At 28.7% G+C, this 27,162-nt stretch overlaps 2 protein-coding genes across 2 annotated transcripts; one reads left to right on the top strand and one right to left on the bottom strand.

Moving 5' to 3' along the window:
- The first annotated feature begins 1,334 nt into the window (after positions 1 to 1,334).
- On the top strand, positions 1,335 to 9,278 carry LOC132935112 (transketolase-like protein 2). Its single transcript, XM_061001571.1, has 11 exons — positions 1,335 to 1,809; positions 4,379 to 4,524; positions 4,605 to 4,794; positions 5,978 to 6,212; positions 6,267 to 6,410; positions 6,650 to 6,895; positions 6,963 to 7,100; positions 7,171 to 7,297; positions 8,052 to 8,191; positions 8,294 to 8,525; positions 8,875 to 9,278. The coding sequence occupies exons 1-11, from the start codon at positions 1,703 to 1,705 to the stop codon at positions 9,042 to 9,044; spliced, it is 1,875 nt and encodes a 624-aa protein (XP_060857554.1). The 5' UTR covers positions 1,335 to 1,702; the 3' UTR covers positions 9,045 to 9,278.
- A 6,134-nt stretch (positions 9,279 to 15,412) lies between these two features.
- On the bottom strand, positions 15,413 to 26,924 carry LOC132937260 (insulin-degrading enzyme-like). The gene is made up of 21 exons (XM_061004092.1): positions 26,770 to 26,924; positions 26,524 to 26,693; positions 22,923 to 23,045; positions 22,636 to 22,838; positions 22,364 to 22,564; positions 22,128 to 22,265; positions 21,951 to 22,054; positions 21,505 to 21,607; positions 21,314 to 21,409; positions 21,116 to 21,225; positions 19,348 to 19,492; positions 19,168 to 19,278; positions 18,982 to 19,102; positions 18,821 to 18,912; positions 18,596 to 18,707; positions 17,536 to 17,693; positions 16,738 to 16,872; positions 16,438 to 16,647; positions 16,204 to 16,338; positions 16,013 to 16,107; positions 15,413 to 15,491 (listed from the first exon to the last, which is right to left on the bottom strand). Exons 1-21 carry the CDS (start codon positions 26,922 to 26,924, stop codon positions 15,413 to 15,415), a joined length of 2,796 nt encoding a protein of 931 aa, XP_060860075.1.
- Between the last annotated feature and the right edge of the window lie 238 nt (positions 26,925 to 27,162).

The following is a 27,162-nucleotide window of genomic DNA, read 5'->3' as shown; positions in this document are numbered from 1 at the left end:
TAAAAAATACAAGTTTAAAAAATAGTATATATTATTACGATATTAATTACAAAACTAAACTACTAAGCATAGCTAAGTACCTACCTACTCAATTTCAACTTTAGGTACCTAATATTAATTTTATACGCAAGTATTTACAATATAAACATTTTTGTTTAAAAATTGGTTGCAATATCAGTACCTATATTCTAGAGTGTTTTCCATATTATTTCAACGTAGAAAATAGTTAGCCAGTTGTGTATAAAAATCGTAAAAATAAATAGGTATCGAACCGGTAGAAAAATATAAACATACCTAATCATCAAAGTCATCTAAAACTGATTGCAAGCTATTGGGAAAAACGAATTGATCGATGGTCGATGTATTATTGTTGGGCATTTTAGTTCTAAATAATAATTTACAATAAGTTCCTACAATCGATTGTATTGCCAAAAGAACGGGGCACATTCAGTATATTCTGTCTGGGATAGTGGGATCGAATGCGACTATACTACTATTATAGGAAGGAGTTTTTAAAATAATAACACCATTCGAATTTTAATCTACGCGATGGTTCTCGAAATTCGAATTTATATTAATATCATTTTTTATTTATCTAAATATCTTTGATTACAATGATTTGGTTATTTAATTTTTTTTTTATGCTCTAGACAAGTGAGAGTTATTCGCACCACTAAATAGTCAGATTTTTTTAATGAAAAATGGACACAGGACCGAAATGAAATAAAATAATATTCTGATCCACAGTAATAAATTGTCAATTAGGTACTGCAGAGTGCAGAGCAACTAAAAATAATTAACTATAATATTTTGGAAACTCCTTTGCACATTACAGGCCTCCTCTCCTAATTCCGTTCATTAATTCCATCACTCGTATTATTCGACGTTTATTCGTCGGCGTTTGTTATTTTACACAACACTCAAGTACTCAACTACAGTCTATGCGACTATGCCCACTAGGCAAAAAATATTATCATTTTGACGAAGTAGCTGTTCGGTCACTGGCTAGTCGCTACGCATTATTAATTATTATACAGTGGTTGTAGCAGTAGGTAATGTATATAGTACCAAATACCAATAATAATTACAATATATACACGCATACGCACTCAAACGTCGTCGACGTTCGGCCCGACCCGGTTGTCCGACTGCCAGTGCCTACCACCTGTTGCTCGTCCCACCACCTCCCGTAAACGAAACCCATCACGCAGACGCGCAGTGTGCACCGCATGCACTTTGGAGTTTGTTCCTGAACGAATGTGAAGACAGATAACTATTCAAATATTATAATAAAAAAAATATATTTAATAATAATATATCATGTGGTATTGCAATCGTTGACCGCTGTTATCGAATACCTACATAATAAATTATTATTTGTTATCGACGAAATCGTGTTTCACCGGCTTTCCATCACCCAAAAGCCGAGAACGGTTTTACGGCATTAATTTGATATTTTTTTGTTCCTTATCGTTCACGTTCTCCGGACGCGTTTCCGCCGCCGCTGCGCCGCCGTCACTGCACTCTCAGATAACCTTAATAACTCCGTCCGCTGCCGTTCGATCGCACCGGTTTCATTTTCGTCACGTCCGTTCTCCTGGCCGGTCGTTCTAATCGTTCACCACCGCCTCCGTCGCACGACAAAAACACGTGTAACGTACGTAATATTATTCGTCACTGAACAGAAAAACCTCATCGAAAAATGGCAAACTACCACAAAATGGAAGCGTCATCCGTGCAAACGCTCAAGGATTTGGCCAACAAGCTAAGGATCGACTCGATCGTGGCGACTAATGCTTCGAAATCCGGGTAAGACGCCGACGGCTGTTTTTTTAATTCTTATTACCAATTCCGATGGCGATCCGTCGAACTTATTGCCAATAGTATTTTCCAATCTCGAAATTATGAATTTAATTTTCGCGGGTTTCGTATTATTATAAATTATAATATCTTTACTAGTCGAAGATCGCGTTTTCCTTTCACTTCCCCGCCGCCTGTTGTCGTGATCTCCTACGGGAGGCCGCAGGTGTTCTATAATATATAACTATGGCTCACCTAGGCCGCGTCGACGGTGAAAGTGAAACATTGTGTTTATAGCCTTCACTTTTCTGGTCAACAGCTTTTTTCGTCGTCTTACATCACGAGCTTGTTATTGTATAGACTATACAGCCAAAGATAAACGAACAATTATTTTGTGTTCTTATGCCCAAACAAATAGTGTTCTCACTATTTATATTGATGTTTTTCAAACTAGAAAAACCACTCGAGTTGCATAATCAACCTTAATTATGTATCACTAGAAAATTATTTATTTTTTTAATAAAAACACTTACCTGAGCATACCTATACCAAGATACCCAGTATTCAATTAAAATTTATCTGGAAATTTACTTTTAATAAATAATAATCACTAAAACTTTCCAGCCATGTGAGATAATATATTTATTGAAGACTCCGGGCTGTTATACTTTAATACCTAACTAGTTTATACAGAGGGGTCTGTTTATTTATTTGGGAATACATGTATATTAATAACTCATAAGTATATAATATAGGTCCTATATATCTGTCCTACCTATCCCTACTTGATGGTTTTAAATGTATCTAGTTTTTAAATTACTTAAAGTAGGTATTATTTTTACAGTATTTTTGTTATTTTTTGAATTATTTACTTCATAATAATTGTATATAATATTATGTACAAAAAACAAAAATAGTACCTACCTATTGGTACTGTAGGTCAGTAATAAGCCATATTAGAATATATTAAGTAGTTTAACAGTTATTTTAAATATTCCTTACAATTGAAGAATAGATAAGTACTCAATTTTGAGAAATTTTGCTAAAAATAATTAATAAGGAAATAATCTTTCCTGAATAAAATTATGTTAGTTAATTATGAATATGTTTACCAATTACCTATAGTACAAGTGTCTTATGCTATCTACCAAAAAAAAAAAGTACCTACAAAGAATGACTATACTACTTGTAGCATATCATTATCTATGCACCATGGTTGACGGGCCCCTTTTTTGATATCCTAAGTATTTAGTTTGATTAAATTAATTGGTTAATTTTGCTACCACCCATTTCATCCACAGCGTTTATTTTGTAAATCGTTTAAATTTGGTAATAATTCACAAGGTTTTTAAAAACTTGGATACAACAAGGTTAATTATTTAAAAAAAAAATGATCTACATAATTCTTAATTCACTTAAATTAGATAAGTACTCATTTTCAAATCCAAAAAAATTAATAAAATAACACTCATTTGTTGAATTCTCACACTTAGTCTAGCATGAAACAAATAGGTACCTACTAATTTAAAATACAATCATTGCATATTGTCAGTGTTAAAATAGTATGGGGAAATATGTAAATATCTTTATCAAACGTACCTAAATGATAACATATTAAGAAGACGCTACCTAGATATTTGTTGTCTCCGCCTAACAAGCGCGTAGTATAGCAAATTTTGCTCAGCAGTTTAACTCCATTAGTTTAAAAACTAGAGTGAATCGACCTATTATGAAACTTGACGGTAAGAACATTATCTTTGGTTTTTTTTTACGAAAACTCAGTTTTTAAGTGAGTTATGAGCATTTTAAATTTACACTATATTATATACAAACAATTTGTTAAAAAATTGAACTATCGTACAAAAAACCCACATACAAACACAAATAATGTTCTTAACATCAAGATTCATAATAGGTTGATTCACTCTAATTTTTAAACTAACAGAGCTAAATGTAATCTGCTGAGTGTAAATTTGCTATGTTATGCATTTCTAAGACAGAGACAACAAATGGCTTTGTAGACACAGATAAATCTTCTGTAAACATAAACCATACGACACATCTACCTTCTATTTTCTAATACCTTCTTTTTCTTGTGTTTTCTAAGACCTCAGGAGGTATTGCATTATTTCTTCTAAACTTACCTTTTTATACCTAAATAAGTATAAATTAATTATATATCTACATACAATGAATTTAATTTTGAAAAAACAATGTAATACCCATATTATATCTATTTTGTTCTTTCTTGGATAGAGGTACAAAATAACTTAGTTAAAAGTGTAACTATGTAAGTAGATTATCTATCTACTTATTTTAAACACCATTTTTAACTTTTACATTTTAATGGAGTAATAAATATTATTTATAATATTATGTACTACAGTATAAAGTTGAACTTTAACAACAATTTGAAAAATTTAAAACTAAGTAACTATCTAAACAATTCAATTTTGTTTCAACTTTCAAATTATTGAAGCTCAACTGTATTTACATAATTTGTAATAATCAACATAATATTATGATATTATACGAGTTATAAATAAAACAGATTATTAATTTTTTTAAATCTTTACAGCCATCCTACATCATGTGCTTCAATGGCAGAAATCATGTCCGTACTATTTTTCCATACAATGCGTTACAAAGTGTCATCACCAAAAGATGCCGCTAATGACAGATTTATATTGTCTAAAGGACATGCTGCTCCTATTTTGTATGCAGGTAATAATATTCATCAAATAACCATAAATGCCATTAAAAAATATGATTTACTAATGTAATATTCTTACCTTTCTTTTTAGCTTGGGCTGAAGCCGGTTTATTCCCAGTTTCTGATTTAACAAACTTAAGGAAAATTGATAGTGATTTGGAAGGACACCCTACACCACGTTTGAATTTTATTGATGTTGGTACTGGCTCTCTTGGACAAGGTCTTTCAGTTGCCTGTGGAATGGCCTATGTAGGAAAATATTTTGACAAATCGTCATACCGGTAATATTTTTACTATCCTCAATAACATGGATATTTTTACCTAACCCTTTCGAAGAGTAAACACGTCAATTAATGTTTTTCCTGTTTTTTCTTATTCTTAATAATTGCTGTCGGTAAATCGGTAGACATTTGATAATTTTAAATTTTTTAACAAATATGTCCAATGGTATATTGTTATGTAATTGTATTATATTTAAACATTTTAATAAGACTACGTGACGTTAAAAATATATTATCATATTATAATATGAGGCCGCTCCCATATGGGTTTGTGTATAAGACGAAAAATTACAACAAAAAATTTCCCATTAAAATAGAAGTAATGTTCAGCCATCCCAGTGCAATATCATATAATTATAGGAGCCGATGCCCGATAATATACATCAGGATAATATCGCATTACTCTAGTGTGCACTTTATGTTGCCTATATCAAACTCCTTAAAAGCGGACCATTTTGCAATCCATCTTACGCATCGATATGCCAAATAATAATAATTAAGGCGCCCGGTGCCACTGTAATTTTATCCACAAAAATACGCTCTACGAGAATAGTGATCCTGTTATGTAGAATCGACCAAATTTGATAAATTATTTTCTAAACAATAGAGGGTACTATTCTACAGGTCGAATTTATTCAACGTCTTTTTCTTTCAGAAGAGTAAACACGTCAACTAATGTTTTTCCTGTTTTTTCTTATGTCCTATAGCAGGGGTCACCAATTGGTAACCTGCTGAGAAATGGTATCTGGCCCACAGATAAGACATTTTTTTATGGTGAATTAAATGAGGTTTCATTAGTTTTCATTACATTTTTATTTTGCCTCTAATTTTTTTAGGTAATCATGTACATTTATTTTTCAAGGCTCTGAAAACTTACGAGATTCTTAATGTGTCCCTACAAAAATATGAATTAGTAACCCCTGTCTTATAGAGTTAACATAATTTACTATAACTATGTGTAAATGGGAATAAAATATGTCCTGCCATCTATTGGCTTCTTTCCATAAGAAAAATAAATAACTAATACCATTGCACTATAAAACATAAATTGTAATTAATAATGCTTATCTATACTGGTTGTGTTAACTGCCAAAAAGGGTTAAGGTTAAAATTTACAATTTACAAACTATGCCTATTTACTTATAAATGTACTTTAAAAACTTACATTATTGATTTTCAACAGGACTTTTTGTTTGTTGGGTGATGGTGAGAGTGCAGAAGGTTCAGTTTGGGAAGCTTTGAACTTTGCATCAGTTTACAACTTAGATAACTTAGTGGTAATATTCGACATCAATCGCCTGGGTCAATCAGGACCAACGCCTTTACAGCATGACATGGAAGTCTATAGACAAAGATTGACAGCTTTTGGTCTTAATGCTATTGTTGTTGACGGACATGACATTGAAGAACTAACCAAAGTAATTTAATTATATTTATTGTTGTAATTTTTTTTATCTTCTTTTTTTACATAGGCTTTCCATGAAGCTTCAATAACAAAAGGAAAACCTACAGCTATTTTGGCAAAAACATACAAAGGCAAAGGTTTTGTCAATATTGAAGATGCTGAAAAATGGCATGGCACTCCATTGAATGACAAAACTGTTAAAGTTCTAGAAGTATGTATTTATAAATTTTTATTTTTATGTGCTATAAAGTACTTAACATTTTTCATGAACAAATATTTATAAATTTCATGATAAATATAAGTATTTTAAAGTTGAACAATCTTTCAAAATATATATTTTTTGTTCTTTGGCAAGATTAAAAATAATTTATTATAATAAATCACTTATGATAAATTATTATTATTATATTTTTAAGTACAGTATTCTATAAGACTTATCTTTGTTTATAGGAAATCAATGGCCAGATCAGAAACAAAAAAATGCCAGTTAATATACCAAAGCCTATTGCTGATGTGCCTGCCATAAATATTACCAATGTTCAGTTATCAACTCCACCCAACTACACCCTTGGTGAAAAGATTGCAACACGTGTATCATATGGTACAGCTTTGGCCAAAATCGCTGAAAACAACGATAGAGTTGTTGCATTAGATGCAGACACAAAAAACTCAACATACTCTGACAAAATCAAAGTGGTATGTTTTTGAAAATAAACAATTTGATCGAAACTCTATTAAAATTTTTCTTTTTATATTTGTACAGAAATACCCAGAGAGACATATTGAATGTTTTATTGCTGAACAAAACATGGTTGGAATTGCCATTGGAACTGCATGCAGAGACCGAACAATTGCATTTGTTTCTACATTCGCTACATTCTTCACCAGAGCTTTTGATCAAGTGTGTATTTACTTTTTTACATTAAGAAATAATGAACTGACAAATAAAATTTTTATTCGATTAATCATAGATTCGTATGGGTGCAATTTCTCAGACCAATGTTAACTTTGTTGGTTCACATTGTGGAATTAGTATTGGTGAAGATGGACCAAGTCAAATGGGTCTTGAAGATATTGCGTTGTTCAGAAGTGTCCCAGGTAAAATAACAAATAAATTAAAAAAATTATCTATACTCTATTCAGGTTAAGATTGAACCACTAGTCCAACCAAAACTCATCTTGTTAGCGCATCCCTACCACTAAACGCCTGTACACGGCAGCACCGAAGATGGCAAGTTCCAATGATAAAGCACGTGGTGATCTCCTGGAGGTCAGAATGTGGTTGACGGCAGAGTCTACTTACGCCTAAGAGGTTCAATCTTAACATGAATAGATTATACAAATAGAAATTTACAATACACCGTGTATGGATAGTTCTGTGCTCCGGGCATGCTCAAATAATTTTGGTATAAAGGGTTGATTGAAAATATTTTTTCATTATTAAAGAATTCATATTTAAATATTTAATATTTATATGAGGGCCATGTGTTAACGGTGAGGTAAACAAACAAATTATAAAATGTGAGTTTTAAAAGTTTTCTTTATTATCCTATGCATATACCTACCAAACCAAATGAAAAATATGGAACTTACACATTTTAACAAGTGTCATGTATAACATAACTGAATTGTCTATTTTCACATAATTGTGGTTACTGATGCTTATTTAGTGTTATTCTCTATGGTTATAAAAAAAAACCTCACTTAAATTATTTTTGTGTTCCTACTGTTCCTAGTGATAAAACTGAGGATAAAACGTTCCTTAGCGTAAAATAAGCTCTTCTGAAGCATATAAAAAATCTATTTAAAAAAATGCATAATATTAAAAAATGTAATTGGTATATTTTTTCAGGCACTACCGTGTTTTATCCTGCTGATGCCGTAAGCTGCGAACGTTCCATTGAATTAGCAGCAAATACAAAAGGCATTTGTTTCATCCGAACATCCAGACCAGCCACAGCTGTTATTTACAAAAATGATGAAGTTTTTGAAGTAATTATAATTATATATCTTTATAATATTTTTAATATATTTTTAGTTGTATACTACATTTAATGTTGATGAATTTATTAACTATAAAATTATTAATTTCAGATTGGAAAAGCTAAAGTTGTCAAGAGTTCCCCTTCAGACAAAGTATTAGTAATTGGCGCTGGTGTAACACTCTATGAAGCATTAAGCGCTGCTGAAGATTTGGAAAAATCTGGCATTAGTGTCCGTGTTCTTGATCCATTCACTATTAAACCAATTGATGGTGCTACAATCATAAAGAACGCTAAAGAATGTGGTGGAAGAATTGTCACTGTAGAAGATCATTACGCAGAAGGTATGTATTTAATTCATAGATAATAAATAATGGATGGGCGATAGTCCTTATCGAGTGTTCCCAAATTGTTTGTCTCACTCAGATAGTATTTTTATACTTCTTGATATTAACAACAATAAAATAATGGAAGAAAAATTATTTTTTTGCCGAGTAGAATGAAATTTTGCATTTTATGCTGCTATCTCTTTTCTTTGTTTGGGAACGCTACCAGTTATGTTATTGATATACTCATGGCCTACACATTATATTATCTATGATTTAAATTATATATAGATATTTGGCTTACTGATTATTTTAATAACTATTATTTATGTAACTGTATTATTATTATTTTGTATGTGCCATCTAGGTGGTTTGGGTGAAGCAGTTTTGTCTGCTGTTGCTGAAGAAAGAGACATTGTTGTCAGAAAACTTGCAGTTACTGCCATTCCTCGCTCTGGCCCATCTAATGTTTTGTTGGACCTGTTTGGCATTAGTGCCAAAAATATTGTTGCGGCAGTCAAGAAATTCGTCAACTGATTTTATAACTGCAAAATTAATTTATAATTTTAAAATTATTTTAATTTTGGCCAATTGGGTACTTTTTGTTTTAAATTTTAGTAAGATAAAAATAATTTTTCTACAAGAAGCAATTTCTATACATTTATGTGTTTATACAAATAAGTAAATTATTATATTTTTTGAGATGCACCTTGGAAATATTTTATAAATCATTTGTTAAAAAAAAAGAAAAATTAAAAGATGAATTATTTATATTAGTGTTTTTGTGTTCATAAAATAAATATTAGGTTATCATAAGCATGTGATGTAAATTATGATGGAAAATAACTAGTACAATTTAGTGTTGATTAAATAACATTTAATGTTTATTTTCTGGAAATACTAAACATTTTTATATTAGAATAGATAGATTTTACTGCATTTTTTTAGAACGTATTTTTGGAAATCACTAATCAATACATGAAAAAAATCAAAACATTCGGGTTTATTTAACAATATAAGACATATTTATTCAAAATACCTACTGAAAATATTGTGATTCTGAACTTAAACTATCAAATGGTTGTAGTAGTCAAGGTTTCAACAGCATTGCAATAATATTGAACTCTTTTTAAAAAATCCTGTATTGTATTGTGCTACCTCAATACCTTGTGTATTCTAATTTAAAATTTACTCCCTTATACATACAATAGTTAATATTAAAAAAAAAATATAGGGATGTACGAATTTTATTATAATTGATATCTATATTATGAAGAATATCTCAATTCTATCTCAGTTTAATTTATACTATATAAGTATTAATAAATTTAATATTATTATTATTAATTACGTTTATTTAGAATATTGTTATATTTTTTTTAACAATATTTTCAAAAAGTATATTGAGTATAATAATGATTATTATATATTATTATAAATAATAACTTTTTTCGTATTGTCGATATTCAAAAAACATCATTGCATCGTCAAAGATCTTCTCTTTAATATTTCATAGTGAAAATTTGGTTTTTTGAAAAAATTCTAACCCAAATGATTCTTGGCCGCGTGAGGTGATTTAAAAAAATAATTTTCAGGTATGAAAGAATATTTTAATTATCTAACTACCAAGTAAAAAGTTATTCCATAAAACTTTGAATTCAACTATTTTTAATTTTAAGATGTGAACAAATATGCTAATTACCTAAATGTTATTGTATGGTCAAATTTATTGTAGATAAAATATTTATATAGCAAACTGCTTAGCTGCAAGCATTATTTTTGTGTGTAATAGGTACATTTTTTATGGGTTGTAAGAAACTATAATATTAGTGTGTTACAATTAAAACTTTAAATCTAAGTTTTTTTTAACTTGCATTACCTATTTTAATTAATAACAAATTATAATATGTAAATATTATTTTTTAATCCGATATCAAATAATATTTTTTAAGTTTTTTCAATGGCAGAGAAAATAATTTATCTATTGTTGACCTATGGCCGTCTGTAGATCGGTAGATATTTGATAATTTTTAATTTTGAACAAATATGTCTAATGGCATATTGTTATATAACATTGTATTATATTTAAACATTTTAACAAGACTACGTGAGGTACAAATATATTATATAATATGAGGCTGCTCCCATATGGGTTTGTGTATAAGACGAAAAATTACACCAACAATTATCCCTCTTAAAATAGAAGTAATGTTCCGTTTAATTTTTGCATCATTTAATCCCAGTGCAATATTATAATATAATAATTATATTATCCTATAATTATTATAGGAGCCGATGCCCGATAATATACATCACGATAATCGGATAATATCGCATTACTCTAGTGTGCACTTTATGTTGCCTATATCAAACTCCTTAAAAGCGGACCATTTTGCAATCCATCTTACGCATCGATATGCCAAATAATAATAATTAAGGCGCCCGGTGCCACTGTAATTTTGTCCACAAAAATACGCTCTACGAGAATAGTGATCCTGTTATGTAGAATCGACCAAATTTGATAAATTATTTTCTAAACAATAGAGGGTACTATTCTACAGGTCGAATTTATTTCAAACTTTATAACATGCTTTCAAATTTTTTTTACAAATTATACTACACCATTGTTTGAAATAAAATTAATAATCGAAGTTCAATGTGGTCTGTAGGAAGTCTTATTCTTTCAGATAAAAAAATAGTTATCGATATCCGACAATGCTACAAAGCCTGAGAATTATTCCTGTGAAGTCATTTTTTCTCTCGATATAATACACCATTTCACCCCTCCCCCTCATAAATAGATACATATCGGGCCGTAGATTAGTGGAAAAGTATTATAATTTAGGTGGCCACTGAAATATAAATAAAAGTTGAAAATTTGATAGAATGGTGGAAAATTTGAAAAACCGTCATCCAGCCCCTTAATATTATAGTCGCATGGGTTTTTCCGTCCGTCCGTATAATATAGTTACGGAGTTACGAAAGTTAGTTTTGTTTACATAATAATATAAAATAAATACTGTTATATTATGATAATAGGAAGCTGTGAGGTTATGTTAAAAAAAAATGTGCAACAAACATGATTGATTTCAATTAAGTAACATTTAATATTAATTGAAAGAAATTATATTATAGGTAAATGCAGTAAAACCATTATGCACGCCGTTGCCAAGTTCGTCCATTATTTAATAATATTAATAATTAATTAATCATATTTTACTTAATTATGTAAAATTTTTTAGTGTTCATTTAAACACATTTTAACACATTCGCATAACACATAAAAACAGAAAAACTAAAATAATTTTGACTATGAGTGCATGTAAAAAATATGTTTGAACAATTCATCAGTATTCAGGTCAGTACTGTTATTTTAACTTATCGCTGCTTATTTTTGAACTTTAGTGTAATTAATTCGGACACGTTTAGGTATTGTTTTTTTATTATTATTATTATTTACTTAATATTTTTGATTAATAACAAATTAAACTAAACGAATTGTTTTTTTTTTGTTTTCTCATAAAATGTGGGTATTGTTATAATATTATATACGACTATACTCAATAGTCTACCTATCTAAATAATTATTATTGTCTGTATTAGAAATGATAAATAAATGGCATCTGTAGTATATATAAAAATATATATTATTATTTTTAAAAAATGCAATCATTAGTCATTACTATTATTCTGATATGAAAAAATTGTTCGTTAAAAAAATGGTCAAAATGGTTAACATTTTGTTCACACATTCTTTGAGATGCCCAAATTAAAAAAATTAACCAATATGGACGTTTCTTTTAACCCAAGTATTGCATACAGGTATAATTTACCAGTAAAAATGTTTCAAGACTTGTTTGTGTAATCGCCGACTACAAATGTGTGCACTATGCAGTGCGTTTCTAATTTCTTATTATACACTTTGATAATTGGTTCGTATCAATATCGTATGCTATTGTAATAATTACTACCTAGTACCTACTTTAACATTATAAAGTACTTGAAACGTTGAAAAAATAATAAACAGGAATAGGTACTCATGAGAATGTTGAGTACCTAGGAATCGAATACTGACACTGTAATGTATAATATATACCTAAGTACCCGGGTACTTAGAATATATTATAATAATATAAGGCTGACGGCTGTTTCTAAAATGAAAGGAACATTTTTAAATGCAAAATGCAAAATCGTACGCGCTGTCTACGAATGTGTTAAATTACAAAATATTTACTATATTATTATAATATTATTATACTTAATAGTGTCTCACTATGTTTGACCCTTTTTTTGGGTAGGTAATGTCTTTTTGGTTATTGTGGTCTTGAAATTGTCTTGGCGTATTTGAGACCTATGTATAATGTATACAGGTATTCTATAAAACTCTTTATAATAATTTTCAGGACTCAGAAGTGTATGAATTTATATATTATTTGAAATATCTTTAGGTATATTTAGTTTGATACGAAATATGTGTCTTATGATATTTATTGATACAATGACCTATTTCCTAACATTTCAATATTAACGTTTTCAATATTGTATATTTTTTAAACTTGTATTCGAATCATAAAAACTATGAACTATGAAGATAAAATTAATTTTTTCGTTGTATTCACTTAATTGTTGTAAAATAAAATATGGGTACCTACGTAATGCGTATATGTACTATGTATAATAAGTATATAGGTACATGGAGTCCAGTGTTTGGAAGGAACGAATTCTAAAAGGAACGGATTCCTGGAACGGATTCCTGGAACGAATTCCTTTTGAAAAAAAAAGAACGAGAAAATGAACGAGTCCTTTTTTTCAAGGAAAATTAACAACATTTTTCGATCCTTTCTAGTTCCAATAATTTACACTGATATGTAAATAATTGAAATTAAGATAAATATTTTTTAATGCGTACAACGTATATTGCCAATTAGTGATCGTTATCGAGTATCGTTAATCGTTACTCATTAGTCATTAGTCACTTTATTAATATTTCTCATAAGTTATAAGTTTTAATTTATATAGAAATGACTAATGAGTACCTATATTAAATATAATTATAACAATAAACGATAAGACAGTCGACATACGTCTGTCAACAATTTAATTTTGAAGAAAATCTCAAAATAGAATTATAAAATATGTACCTATACCTACTTGTAGTTATATATTATAATTTATAATTAAAAATTAAAGAAGCATGCATATGAAAAAAAAACATTAATGATTAAATAAGAAATTTTTATTTTATTTGGAACTAAAAGAGGAACTTGTCCATTTTCCAAAGGACTGACAGAGGAACGAATTCCTTTTTTTAAAAAAAAGAACGAGGAACGGAACGAATTCCTTTTTTTTTAAAAAAGAACGAGGAACGGAACGAATTCCTTTTTATAAGGAACTTGCCAAACACTGACACGGACGCACAGCGGAGGCAAGCCTCCGCTGTGCGTTTGTCATTATTAATAATACCAGAAATGGCAATATTATATTACATCCATTTTTGGTACTCACCTACTTACGACCTACACCTACCTAAATTACAGTTTCGTGTATTTGTTTAACTACATTATTTTTAATTTTTGATTTTTTTTTCTTTGGTTTTGACGTTATTCATATTATTTTATTGTGTTATATTTGAATTTGTACCTATTTATGAGCAGGTACCTATATTTTACTACATAAATTTACCAACACTGTTTTAATTTTTTTTTAACGTAATCTCAAAAATAAAACCATTAGAGTTATCTTGATCCTTAAAATGTATTACTATCATTTATTTAAATATTTTCAACGTTTAATATTTATTGTAGGTTTTCATCAGGTGTTCTAATAATGCCGAATATGCCTATGCAGGTGTATGACGCACTCAAGCAGCTTTATTATTAGTGAATACGGGTAAGCATGAGGGTAAACGCAAAGCGAGACACTTTATAATTATATATAACTATTAACTACCTTATCTCTAAACTATAATATACCTAATACTATAAGTACTATTTTTTAAATACTAAACTAGTCTACTGCTAAAGGTACTTTTCGGTGACATAAGTACTAACTATACGGGGCCATAAGCCACCAAGTCGAATGTTAGAAAAAATATCTATTTATCTATCTAGGGTATAATGAGACAAGTCATGTGGGATTCTGTTAAAGTATTACCAAAGTCTGGGTATAAAATAAAATATGTTTGTTTAGAATTTGTGCTTTTTTTAAATTCTTAAAAATAAGTTCCCGTGTTGATATATTTGAAAAATATATCTATTTGGCATTTATATGTCTCATCTTACCCCATGGTGTGAGTAAGATTGTACAAATTCCATTTTTTTTTTTATATTATAATATGTTTGATTTTAATAATATTTTAAAATATTTTTAAGTGAACAATTTTAGAACTAGGGAAAATTGACTTGTAAATGATACATAAATTCAGAATTTTTCTGAAAAATGTAATATATTACAACGAGTTAAACATTTAGTGTCTCGTCTTGTCCCGTGTTCCCTCTATTATTATCCACCTAATCTGCCGAGAGAGACTTTCTGTCCATAGTTATACGTCACCAAATAAGTACCATACAATATTAATTATACTACTAACTTCTTACACTCCTAAATAATAATTATTACCAATTTTACAATAATTAATATAGCTACTACCTACAACAACTGTCTCTATACTACTATTTCCTAAAACAATTATGCGTTTTGATTATTATTAACTATATGGGCAGGTACTATACTATTATATAAGAGTAAATTGTTTAGCTATTTAATGAAAAATGTAGACATGCTTGGCTTGTTGACTGGGTTACAAGTCACAAGAACCAGAACGAGTACCGTTTGAGTAGAATATAATATGTGACTGGAGTATAATATTATTGTTATACTGTAGGCTGCAGCAGTCGCTACAGCTCCTACAATGTTGAAAATTCGTTTCTGCGTCGTCCATGCGGTATTCCATAGTATAAAATATCTGGATCATCATTTAGTAACCTAAAATACAATAATAGTAATATGTCATTAAAAGGTTACGAACATAATACTCGGTAGTCAGCTAAGAGTACACCATTTTCTATTTTTTACTTAAAATAAACAGGTAACCTACCTAGTATAATACAGATATTATAGGTTTATTTTTGTACTAATTACGTGAAGATGGAACGAAAAAGAAAATACTTTTTTCACCTTTTGATGATATTTAAATTTCAAAAGTATAGGTATCTACATTCATTAGTTTAGATAGTTAATTTCCGAGCCCTGACTTCAAATAATTACCTATCATATTTTATTAATTATTACCTACTAGATTTTACTACCTATTTAATATTTTCTTGTATTGGAGAATTATTCTTATTTTTATTTTCAAATTTATATCCTAAAATAGAATATTGTTTTTAAAATCAAATTATATACATAAGTTATTAATTAGTTAAATATGAAAATGACTGTAATTTAAAAATAGTAAGATCGTCATAAAACTGTTATAACAACTAAAAAGTAATACTATTTTATACTTTATTGGAGTGGTTTCAATGGGTATAAACGACTTTGGCACCGGATACAGACGATGACTTTTCTTGAATTCGATTATATCCTTAATTTTCTGGACCTGGAAGAAGATTATTAACGTTAGTTCCCCATCAAATATCAAAACGATTTTATGACGGGAAAATAAAAATGTATTATACAATACAACATTGCTTACGTTCATAATCGCTAGTGAGTATTTGTCCGCTGGCAAATTGCTGGTGGATTTAAGTTTATCGATCGCGTCATTCATTGATGATTTGATGTGTACAGCCAACTTGCGCCTTTTCGACCCGGTGCGACTGATTTTTTCCTATAATCAAATTTACATACATAGTCACACGCAGCTGCAAGTAGAATAGCCCAAATAGGCATTATGAAATTAAATTATTGCGCTGCAGGCACGCCTCACGTTGTAAAAGTCGATAATATCGCTTTTGGTAATCGATCTTAACTCTTCTACTTCGATTTTCGCTCGATTGAAATTGTAGTAATGATTTTTGATTTCCGACCTGAAGATGGCCGCCTGCTCGCTCTGGCTCTTCGGCTTCTCTGCCAGTTTTATGGATAGCGAGTCTTTGTTCTTGGAAAAATCGTCTTCGGAAAGATCGTTCAATAATTCCTGTACAGAACCACGGACGCATTTTAAGATTAGTAGTTACTCATCAGAAAATAAATTGATATTTAGGTAAAATCAGTCTGGTCAGCTTACCTCGACGGTGCTCAAATAATTCTCTATCCGGGTGTGAACGAATGTAGGGCTGTGGCTCGACTGTACAAGGATACCCACATACAGTACCCCGTTCGATTTTCCACTAAGGCTCATGACCACATATCCAAGTTGTTCCTATAAATGATTAATAGAAATATAATATCAAACAGACATCACACGTCCATAAATGATTGTTTGATAAAAACAGTTTCTCGCGGGCAGGAACCAATATAATGATCCTAGCTGAGAAACCAATTTGTCGCCATAAAAAGAGAATAACTCCAATATTGTTTGGATTTGACCATTATATTATGAACAAATAAAAATTATAATTTTTTTAAATTTGTAATGTTTATGCTTTTCCAACTTGAATAACTTTTTTTGTTATCGAAGTTATATCGATCACGTTAAATAATTTATACTAAGTCAAACTTTTCCTCATGTCACAGTATAATAAATAGTACTAATTAGTATTTAAAACTATTTTCTATATAAAATTGTAATAATAAGGTACACAACGAATAACAGTGGCACTGATGTGAACACTTGTAAGTTACTTGAAATATTCACATACATAGATACATTTGTTAAATTATATATTAAATGTATTATATAACATTATTTAAATTTTGATTATTCAATCAAATTGTTTATATAGTGTGGCATCCTATGATCTTCTTATAGATTCTTACTGTACCAGTGCATTGCGCATCCATTGATTAAAATAGGTAGGTATATATTTTAATTTGTTTTATTGTATACGTTGTATATCGCTATAAATCAAAATCTCTTTTTTACCTGTGTACGCAAAATGTTATAGCACGACTCTTCGATAATTTGCTTAAACAGGCTGACTACCATGTTATCTTTCGTACTCTGAATACCGCATTGCAGATTAACATAAACACACGAGCTGCTGTGAAAATAGCTCACACGTTCGTACAACTTGCTCTCACCTGAAATATTATTGTAAGAAATCAAAATACACAGCATACCATAATAGTATTAAAGAGATGTAATGTTAGGTCTTGGTTTTATATAGGTACCTACAGTAAAATCTATGAAATGTGTTCGTAACATACATTTATAATTTAAGTAAGCAAAACCAAAATTAATCAAAAATTCTAAAAAGATTTCGTAAAAACCACATATTTTATTAGAAAAAAAATATCATTAAAATGCAGAAAAATACTGATACGCTAATTCAAAAGAATAATCACTAATCAGCATTCATCACTAACGACAAACTTTCTTCTTTAAATACCTATTTTATTTTAAAAGTTTAAAATAAAAAGTTTAAATATATAGGGCAGTTGCTAGTCACATAATATAGGTGCGTTCACCGTGTTTAAAATTTAAAGGTAAGAAATTGTTATCGTATAGATTTTTGTTAATCTATTATTTATCGAAGTATTGACTCTCAGGTCAAAGTTTTATATTGTTCTAATCGAATTTCGTCATAACGCATTTATTAAAATACACAGGTACACGATTAAACCCAAATAAAGTATAGTATAATATATGTTTAGAGTTTAGACACCCAAACAGATTACTGGTAATATTACATAACTTATTTATCTCCACGATTAGGTTAGAAACTGTAATATTACCTATAGTTATAATAATTATAACTTTTATCATAATTATTATGAACGAATAATAAAAATAATGACTAGTCATTTAGACATCAAAGATGAAAATAAACCATTGTTATGAAATGTGCTAAAAACGACATTGGAAAAAATATTTACCTCAACATAAATATTAATCATTAGCACTTCGAGTTAGGTATTAAAGAATAAAGAATACATATATTTGTATATGGCTAAGTTAGGAATTGATAAAAACTGTTATTAACCATCGTCCATTTCGACTTCTCTTGATCTGATCATTTCTTGTGGCAATAATGGGCGAAATCCTACACATGTCAAACATGCTCTCTTCAATTCATAGATAAGGATTGATGCCATCTAAAATAAATAAATCGTAATAAATTAATACATTAACTAATAAAATAGTAGGTATGATATAAATTTTAATTAGTAAATCATAATATTGTAAATTATAAGAGGTATGTGCTTACTTGCTTGTCTACGTTACCGTACAACATTGCTTCAATAAACATGTGCGATAAAAACTTATCGATAAAGTGTCGAACGTCGTTGGCATTAATATCTACATTAATTAAGTTTCATAAATTATTCTACTACTCCAATTTAGCAAATAATGTTGGTATGTACTTACTGTCAATAAATCTTAATAATTCAAAAGGACTCCATGCGACTTCTGACAGAATCAGAGAACTGTACCGCATTGCACTAAGGTACGGCTGTTCCATCTTGATATTATTCAATTCTCGTATTTTCTATAAACCAATAATTTTTAATCAAAGTATTTAAAACACAGGTTATTTCAAATGGATTAATTTACTTCTTCTTTAATAATTTCAAGACGTTTTGGATCAATCTTGAACGCCAACAGTTTTGCAATTGTTCTTCTCACTAAATGATGCATCTTGTGATTGAAACCGTCAAATTTAATCTAAAAATGTATTGTTTGAAAATTATAAAATTAATACATTTTTACTTCTCTAGTTTTCTATAATATTACGTTAAATCCGAAAATTCTTGATTTAATTTTTGAATGAAGTATAGCTCTATTTGCAACGCACGTGTGTTGAGAAAAATCTTCATTAAATAGTCTCACAAAAATATCCATAATATTACAATTTAATGGATCAATCGCAACGATAGGACTACATGAAAAATCCAATAATTTATCAATAAGTTAAAATTATTCAAAGAAATGTATACAGTAATAAGCATCGAAAACCAAAAGTAAAACGCCAATAAATGAAATAAAAATAAAAATAGTATAATTGTATGGAAAACAAATGTTATAGATTTTGTTTTTTTTTTTGTATGGAGGGAGGACTTTTTAAATTTTGTATTTATGTGATTAACGAGTTTCTAAAATTACATATTTTATAAAAAATTGTTAATTATTTTTTGTCAGATTTAAAGAAAAAAAGGTGAGAAAGTGGGTCACTGTAATGAATGTGTCAAATTTGGATGATCCCCTTTTCAGCCAAAATGTACCCTTCCCTTATCAGCCAGTATCACTTTTCGGCCCACACTTACCGTTTCTTATTTTACCGGTATAGTTTTCTTTCAAATGAACAATTACAAAACAAATTAACCTAACATTTTTTGTGTTTAATAAAATATGATTGTATTCAAAAATTTAACTTTTTGATAAAAATTAGTATCCACGACTGCGTGAAAAAATAATGGGCAGTAAAATGATTAATTTTTGTTTGACAAATTTTACTATTTTTATAGTGTTCAATTAAAGTTTAATTTCGATCATAATATTGGTTCATTGGAAAAAAATATAAACGAGTGTTGTTCCTTGTTTGACATAATATAATGTAGGTAAAATATCTTAATTTTCGACATATTATTATTTTATTATTTATTATTATATATAATATAGTGTACTAGTATAGCTATTATAAGACTATATTAATTTTTATTTAACTAATGTAATATTATGTTCTTTACAGGCTAGATGTTGGTGAGCCACTCCTATCGTAAATGAGTTTCTATCTTAGTGAGACTTGCCACTAAGTCTTTTCGGCAAGTCATCCGATATTTTCAGAGTATAATCTGGAGTCCCACTTAGGACCCTTATTTTTGAATATTTTTAAACGAATATTTTTTATCCATATTATAGGAAAAAAAACTAAAAAAAATGGAAAATTACTATAAATAGGTAGGTAGGTACCTCAAAAAATGTCAATATATTTTTTAAATTATAATATGTATGGATAATTTTAATATTAACATTTGGTAAAAATGTAAAGTATTTACAGTTATTTATACTTTAGTTGCTGCAAAAAACATACATATTTTGCATATAAATGTGTTTTTTCTTAATGGTTTTTTCTTGTTTTTCCAGACGCGTTTTAAAACTACTGAGAATTTTCAATGTTAACCTCTTAGAAGTACCTAGTATTTTCTACCAGAACTCAACCACAAAGTTGAAAATTGTAGCATTTTTTTTATTGCTTTTTGTGTAAATACACAAAATATAAAACAAAAACACACAATGTAAAATCAATTCATTCATCGCTCTGCTCAGACTCTAAAAGTTAGAAAGTAGAAGTAGTTAGAAGTATTTTTTGAATTGCAGGAATTGTATGATTATAATACGACTTTACTTAGATTTATTGATAAACTGTGTGAGTTTGTGTGTGTGTGTGTGTGTGTGTGTGTGTGTGTGTGTGTGTGTGTGTGTGTGTGTGTGTGTGTGTGTGTGTAAATATCTTATCAGTTTTAATATTATTCAGAACATTTATATAGCTGGAGTTCTTTACCTGTAAAATTCTACTGAAATATATGCTTTGGGAAGTCTGAAAACTGTATCTGTGTTTAACCAACATCTTATAATCGAAGAACTATAAAATATTTGTGGGATTTTTGATTTCTGTAATATAAAAGAAAAACGTTATAATAAAAAGAAAAAATTATAGTTAATAATACATTGCATAATATTATAAATAATATAGCATTACGTTATATCCAATTGGCACTATCGAAAACTTATTAGCTATGTATTCGTTCCTTGATGGTATTTTAAAATCTTCGCTAACTTTAGCATTACGCCAATTCTGAAAAAATAGAGTATTGAGTATTAATATTGTATCTAAATAAATTCTAAATGTAAATTCTAAGTTGAATAATTTGTTACAATAAATAAATTTACATTTAGAGTTTTCTCTGGTATTTTAAGTACAGAGTACCGTGTCCCGTAATATGGGTCTACTGCATAAGTCTGGTTTTGATATGTTTTGGAAACAACTGTGATTCTGAAAAAGTATGACTATATTTAAATACAAAATTATCAATAATTATTTTATTGGAACGTGTGCGAATTTGGAGATCACACAATTCTAGGTAGTATTGTGAATTAAATCATTTCTCCCACACTAATATAGTGCCAACTGTCAATTAAATTGTTCTATTTATGTTTTTCTCTCTGTTATTGTAATAGGAAGTTATACAAAATTATAGCTGGGTATAATAACAGTTCTAATTTTATATGAAACAATTATAATTTGCCAATTTTGTGGGAACCATTCTACTATGAAAATACCCTTCATACAATTATACCTATCAATTAAGTATCAATTATATAATTCTCATTCATACCTCATATTGTCTGGTGTAAAATAAGTCATAAGTTCTGTTATTAATTCTGGTTTCCATTCTTCGATCAAATGTTCAGCTATCAAACAATCTCTTATTTTATATCTCTAAACATGACGAATAAAGGATTAAATAATAGGTATTTGGATCACATTATATTGAATTAAAACCATGACTCACTATCATCCGAGGAGTAATTGTACATACATAAGGTAATGGTGATTCTTTATCTTTAAAATAGAATTCTATTGCTTTAATAACTTTAGTTTCTTCGTGGAACCAGGGTTCAGGGCCATTTCGTTTTAACATAATCACATACTACATCGCATTAATTATGCAAAATATACAAATTTAAACTTGAATCAATTTAAATAAATTTATCGAAATATTAATTAACTGATTAAAGTTAACATTACCTGAAATATTAACTTGACTATATCATCGACATGATCCAATCCAACTTCTGTTAACTCAACGTAAATCTCATAATACTCAATACCTCTAGCTTCGACTATGTTATTGGCCAACACTCCGGTAGACCATCCCTTTTTCATTAAAATAGCCGAAATACTAGTTGGACCCTTGTCACCGAATAGCGCGTTCAAATAATCAATAGGCTAATATTATCATTAAAACAAAATATGTTAAGCTCCACACTGTTTTTATAGTTTAACAAAAATATGTTTACCATGGCCTTATAGAATGGTTGCTGATCTTTAAGAAGAAAGTTAACAATTAGTTGTCTGATATCTTTTATTGGAACTACAATGGTTTTAGTTGCAAGCTGTTCTTTTTTATAAATTGGGTCAGTCCATGTCGGCAAATTTATATTTTTCTTTTTGATATGTTTAAATAATGATACAACCATATCTTCTAACGTGGTTAAATCCTCTATAAAAGTAATTTTAAAAAAAAATACAAATTTAAATCTCATGACGTTAAAAAAATCATTTAATTAATGACATTAGGTAGTACCTTTTCCGAGTACAGCTAGATTCATTAAATGTGAAGAATACCATTTTGAATAAAACTTCAATAGTTTACGACAAATTTTTATTTTCTTTTTCTTTGGAATATCCCACAATGTCTGCTTTGTACCTAAACACACACATAGTATGTATTTCTTTCCTATTATAATAAATTGGTAGGTTGGTACTACCAATAATATTTTATTTAATACCCATACCTAATAAATTTGATAAAATAATCAATTATCTCATGTTATTTATTTATTTTACCTAACAACTTGTTTATAACATATACAATCAATTGAACTATATTAACATTTTGTTAAAAACTAATTTAAATGAAAATAAAGAATAAATAAAGCCTAATAGAAATATTATGTCTCATTAAATTATATAGTATGGGTAGGTTATTAGTAGTATTACTAATTAGATATATAAGTATATTTCACGTGTTTTGTTTTCTGTAAATGTACCTATAAACCATGAACTAATAAATAAATCTTATTCTATTGTATATACTTTATGATACATTTTGAGCCTCTCAAATCACATTAAAATTGTCACTTGGGGAAGTATTACATCCTAATACCCTAATTCATCACCAGATAATGTAAGTACTAAAGGAGTAATGTAATACTTTCTGACCGAATGATACGACTTCGTATCCAGTCCTGTATATCTTAGTTAATGGTATAAACTATAAATTTAATTTTTGTTAACAAATAAGAACGCTGAAAAAGTTTTTGGAGACAAATACCCCTGGAAAAATAACTTAACATATCTAGGTAGGTATAATAATAAAATATAATAAGTTCATAAAAATAATACTATTTTCATAATAGACATTTTTTCAATTAGGGTTTTATATTTCAAAACAAAACTAGTGATAAAAATATTGTTAAAATAAAAAAATAATATAGGTACAAAATATATTATTATACAGTTTAAAAATGAACAACAGCTAAACGCGTTACACTTATGAGTCATTAGTAATTACAATACCTACCACGTAAGTACGTAAGACGTAACTGAGTAACTGATATTTTGTAAAAAAATAAGTATTGTACATAATAAAATTGTTGTCTCCTAATGCACATATTTTATTAATAACTTTTATCATATACCTACCAACGTAATCATGCAATGATTATTTACCTCCAAAATAACGTTTACTAACTCGTAACTGCACAATATTTACCAATTACCATTGTGTTTTCATCCGTCAGCATCAAGAATATTAACAAAAACGTCAAAAACAATATTACATAAACTCGGGTAAGTAATTAATTATTTTTTAACTAAAAAATCTTGTGTGTATATTAAGTGCAAAGTATTTTTAAAAAAAAACAAATAAATACTGGGGTCTATAGTCGTTAACATAAAGATACTAATTGATAATAATTCAGATAGGTACGCATATTAATTCCAATTAGCAATTTATGTGCAGTAGTAAAACACTTGTAGATGAAGATTTACGTCGATTTACGATATTTACTCACAATGATTTATAATATTATTTTATACTTTTATAGTAATCAAAATTACATCAAAAACTAGAATGAAACAAATGTTTATAGTCTAGTATAACTGTTAACAATAAAACAAATTAAAGCAAAGTGACTGGTTAGGTATAAAATATATTCATTGTAACATTGGATTATTGTAATGTGTTTATGTAATTATTTGTATTTGATTCAGAGTGGAGCGATGTATTGATTTTACAATGATGTGTGTTTTTTTATTTCTTGTATCTGTGTACACTGTACATAAGACCGGCTCAAGCAAAAATAGTGAACTAGGCAAAATCAAATTTTGCCGCTCTAATAATATAATATTATCAGTATTTTGAAAATGCCACCATCTTACTAAATAAGTGCCGCCCTAGGTGTGAGCTTATGTCGCCTACCTCTAGAGCCGGGCCTGACTGTACACGATAAGTAGTCGAAATAATCCTTCAATTTTCCACTTCAGTATCTTGTCTGTTGGAAAGTGAATCTAACTAGAGCAACTGCTGCATTCGAGAGTTCAAAATGTAATATTCCTTATAGTTTTTATTAGCGCCGGTAAAAACAAATAAAAAATAAAGGAAAAATGGGAATTTCTACGTAAAATCTGTTTTTGAAAAAATCAATTTTGGTTTTTTGCGTACCTAATTCAAAAACAAATAACAAATGATAGCATGACATTTTCACTCAATTTTTATATTAGAATTTGCTATACACCATAAAAATATCAAAATATTTTGACTTGTTTTGAACTGTTTACGGACATTTTAAGTTAAATTAAAGTTAAGTTAAAATTTTTTTAGTTTTTTTCGATAGTTGTTAATAATATTTTATTCTTGCGTCAAAAAGCTTGAAAATTTAATACAAGACTGTCGTATTTCGGTGATAAACCTTTATCGACACTTGAGTTAGGTACCAAAAGACCATAAATTAACCGGTTACAGACCACAGTTTGGCTCTCTAGAAGTCGATATCGCTACCTTACTGTTTAGACCTTCAATATTCAACGACCATAAGTTAACCGATTACAGATCAGATTCAAGGAGTAGGTAGGTACGGTAGAATTGTGTGACCACTCTAACAAAACATATAATTTTACAGGTCGGACACCTTTTATTAAAATGTAAAACAAACATAAATAAATCACTTATTTCGACACACTTAGCCAGTCCTCGCCGTATCACTCAGCGACAACGGCACTGCACGTGCCTGCGCGTACGGCGGTGTTATAAAGAAAAATATTATTACTGCCTCAGCACATCTTGCTTCACTGGCCGGGCCTATGTAAATAATTTACAGTTTAAAATATTCCCACCTATATTACATTATATATATTAAATAATATTAGATTGACGACTGTCTACAATATACGGCAACTCCAAATATATTGTTACAATGGCAGTTGAAAAATATTAAAAATACTAAGTCACAATTTTTTTATAAACATTTAAAGTTAGAATTTTGAAAAGGTCACGAAAATTGTGCAAATTATTTTGTGTTAGATTATCATAAAATGTCAAACAAATAAATACGGCCAATTTTAATGATGGAAAAATAAATAGTACCTACACAATTTTCTGAACCCACTTTTAATACTAAACTTGCAAGACAAGATAATATTATTTTTTATCATTGTAATTTTTAAGTTTTTTAATTTTTTAAAACAACACATTTTCAATTTTATATTTCAAAGCTGAATATTTTTTGAGAATTTCTATGCATTATAAAAATAAAATATCAAACCAGTATAATTAATGTCAAATTATGTGATTGAAAAATGTTTTTAACACACATAATATGTATTATACCGAGAAAATTACTGTTAAGTAAGAGATAAGAAATCCCCCTGTATTTATATAAATATTTACTGAACCAATCAGGCAGCGGATTTCCACACAAGCTAATCGTTTTTATATATTATGAAAATAATTTTGGATGAGACATATATTGGAACTTATTCAATAAAACGAAAGACCGTTTCACGCCTTGGTGAAACGAATCGGGTAGTCGTGCCTAATTGGGTATTAACAAATTAGGATTGACTATCAACCCTACTATATTAAATATTTATACCTGAACTAAGTAATTGTATTGATGAATTACCTGTGCCGAACATATTAAAGGGATGATTTGGAACGGATAAACTTCTTTTTAGTTGTTCCAAACGCCAATTGTCGTCAGCTTTATTTTTTTCATGTTCAGAGTTAATAGCATTAATTTCTTTTTCAGCCGAACTTGCAGTGAACAATGGTTCGAAGAAAAATCTAGAAAATCTAAACACAAATTTATTACTATATATTTGAAGTGTATAGTTATTGCCAAACTAGTTTTGACAAACTATTTACCAACCTGTCCAATAGTGGTCTGAGTTCATCTGTCTTAGAGGAACAATAATAGTTTGTATGATCGATTGCTGTGTACGCACTATAATATCCACCATTTTTTGCTATGAACTGTGAAAATTCATTTTCTCCCGGATATTTTTTTGTGCCCATGATAAGCATGTGCTCACATAAATGTGCTAAACCTGGAAGATCTTTCGGATCGTTTAGACTACCTATATTAATATAAGGAATATATTATTTTGATAATGTTATAGGCACGTATTTCACAAATGAATAATGTAAAAATAGGTACTGTTATAAATAAACAATTGGTTTAAATGGTATAGTCATACCAAATATTATGACTCTATAATATACTATAATATTATATTATAATTACCTATTATTAATAATATAT

The sequence above is a fragment of the Metopolophium dirhodum genome, chromosome 1 (assembly GCF_019925205.1).
Source record: "Metopolophium dirhodum isolate CAU chromosome 1, ASM1992520v1, whole genome shotgun sequence".
NCBI classification, from domain to species: domain Eukaryota; kingdom Metazoa; phylum Arthropoda; class Insecta; order Hemiptera; family Aphididae; genus Metopolophium; species Metopolophium dirhodum.
The sequence above is the reverse complement of the archived record's forward strand: the minus strand, read 5'-3'. Positions and strand labels throughout refer to the sequence as shown.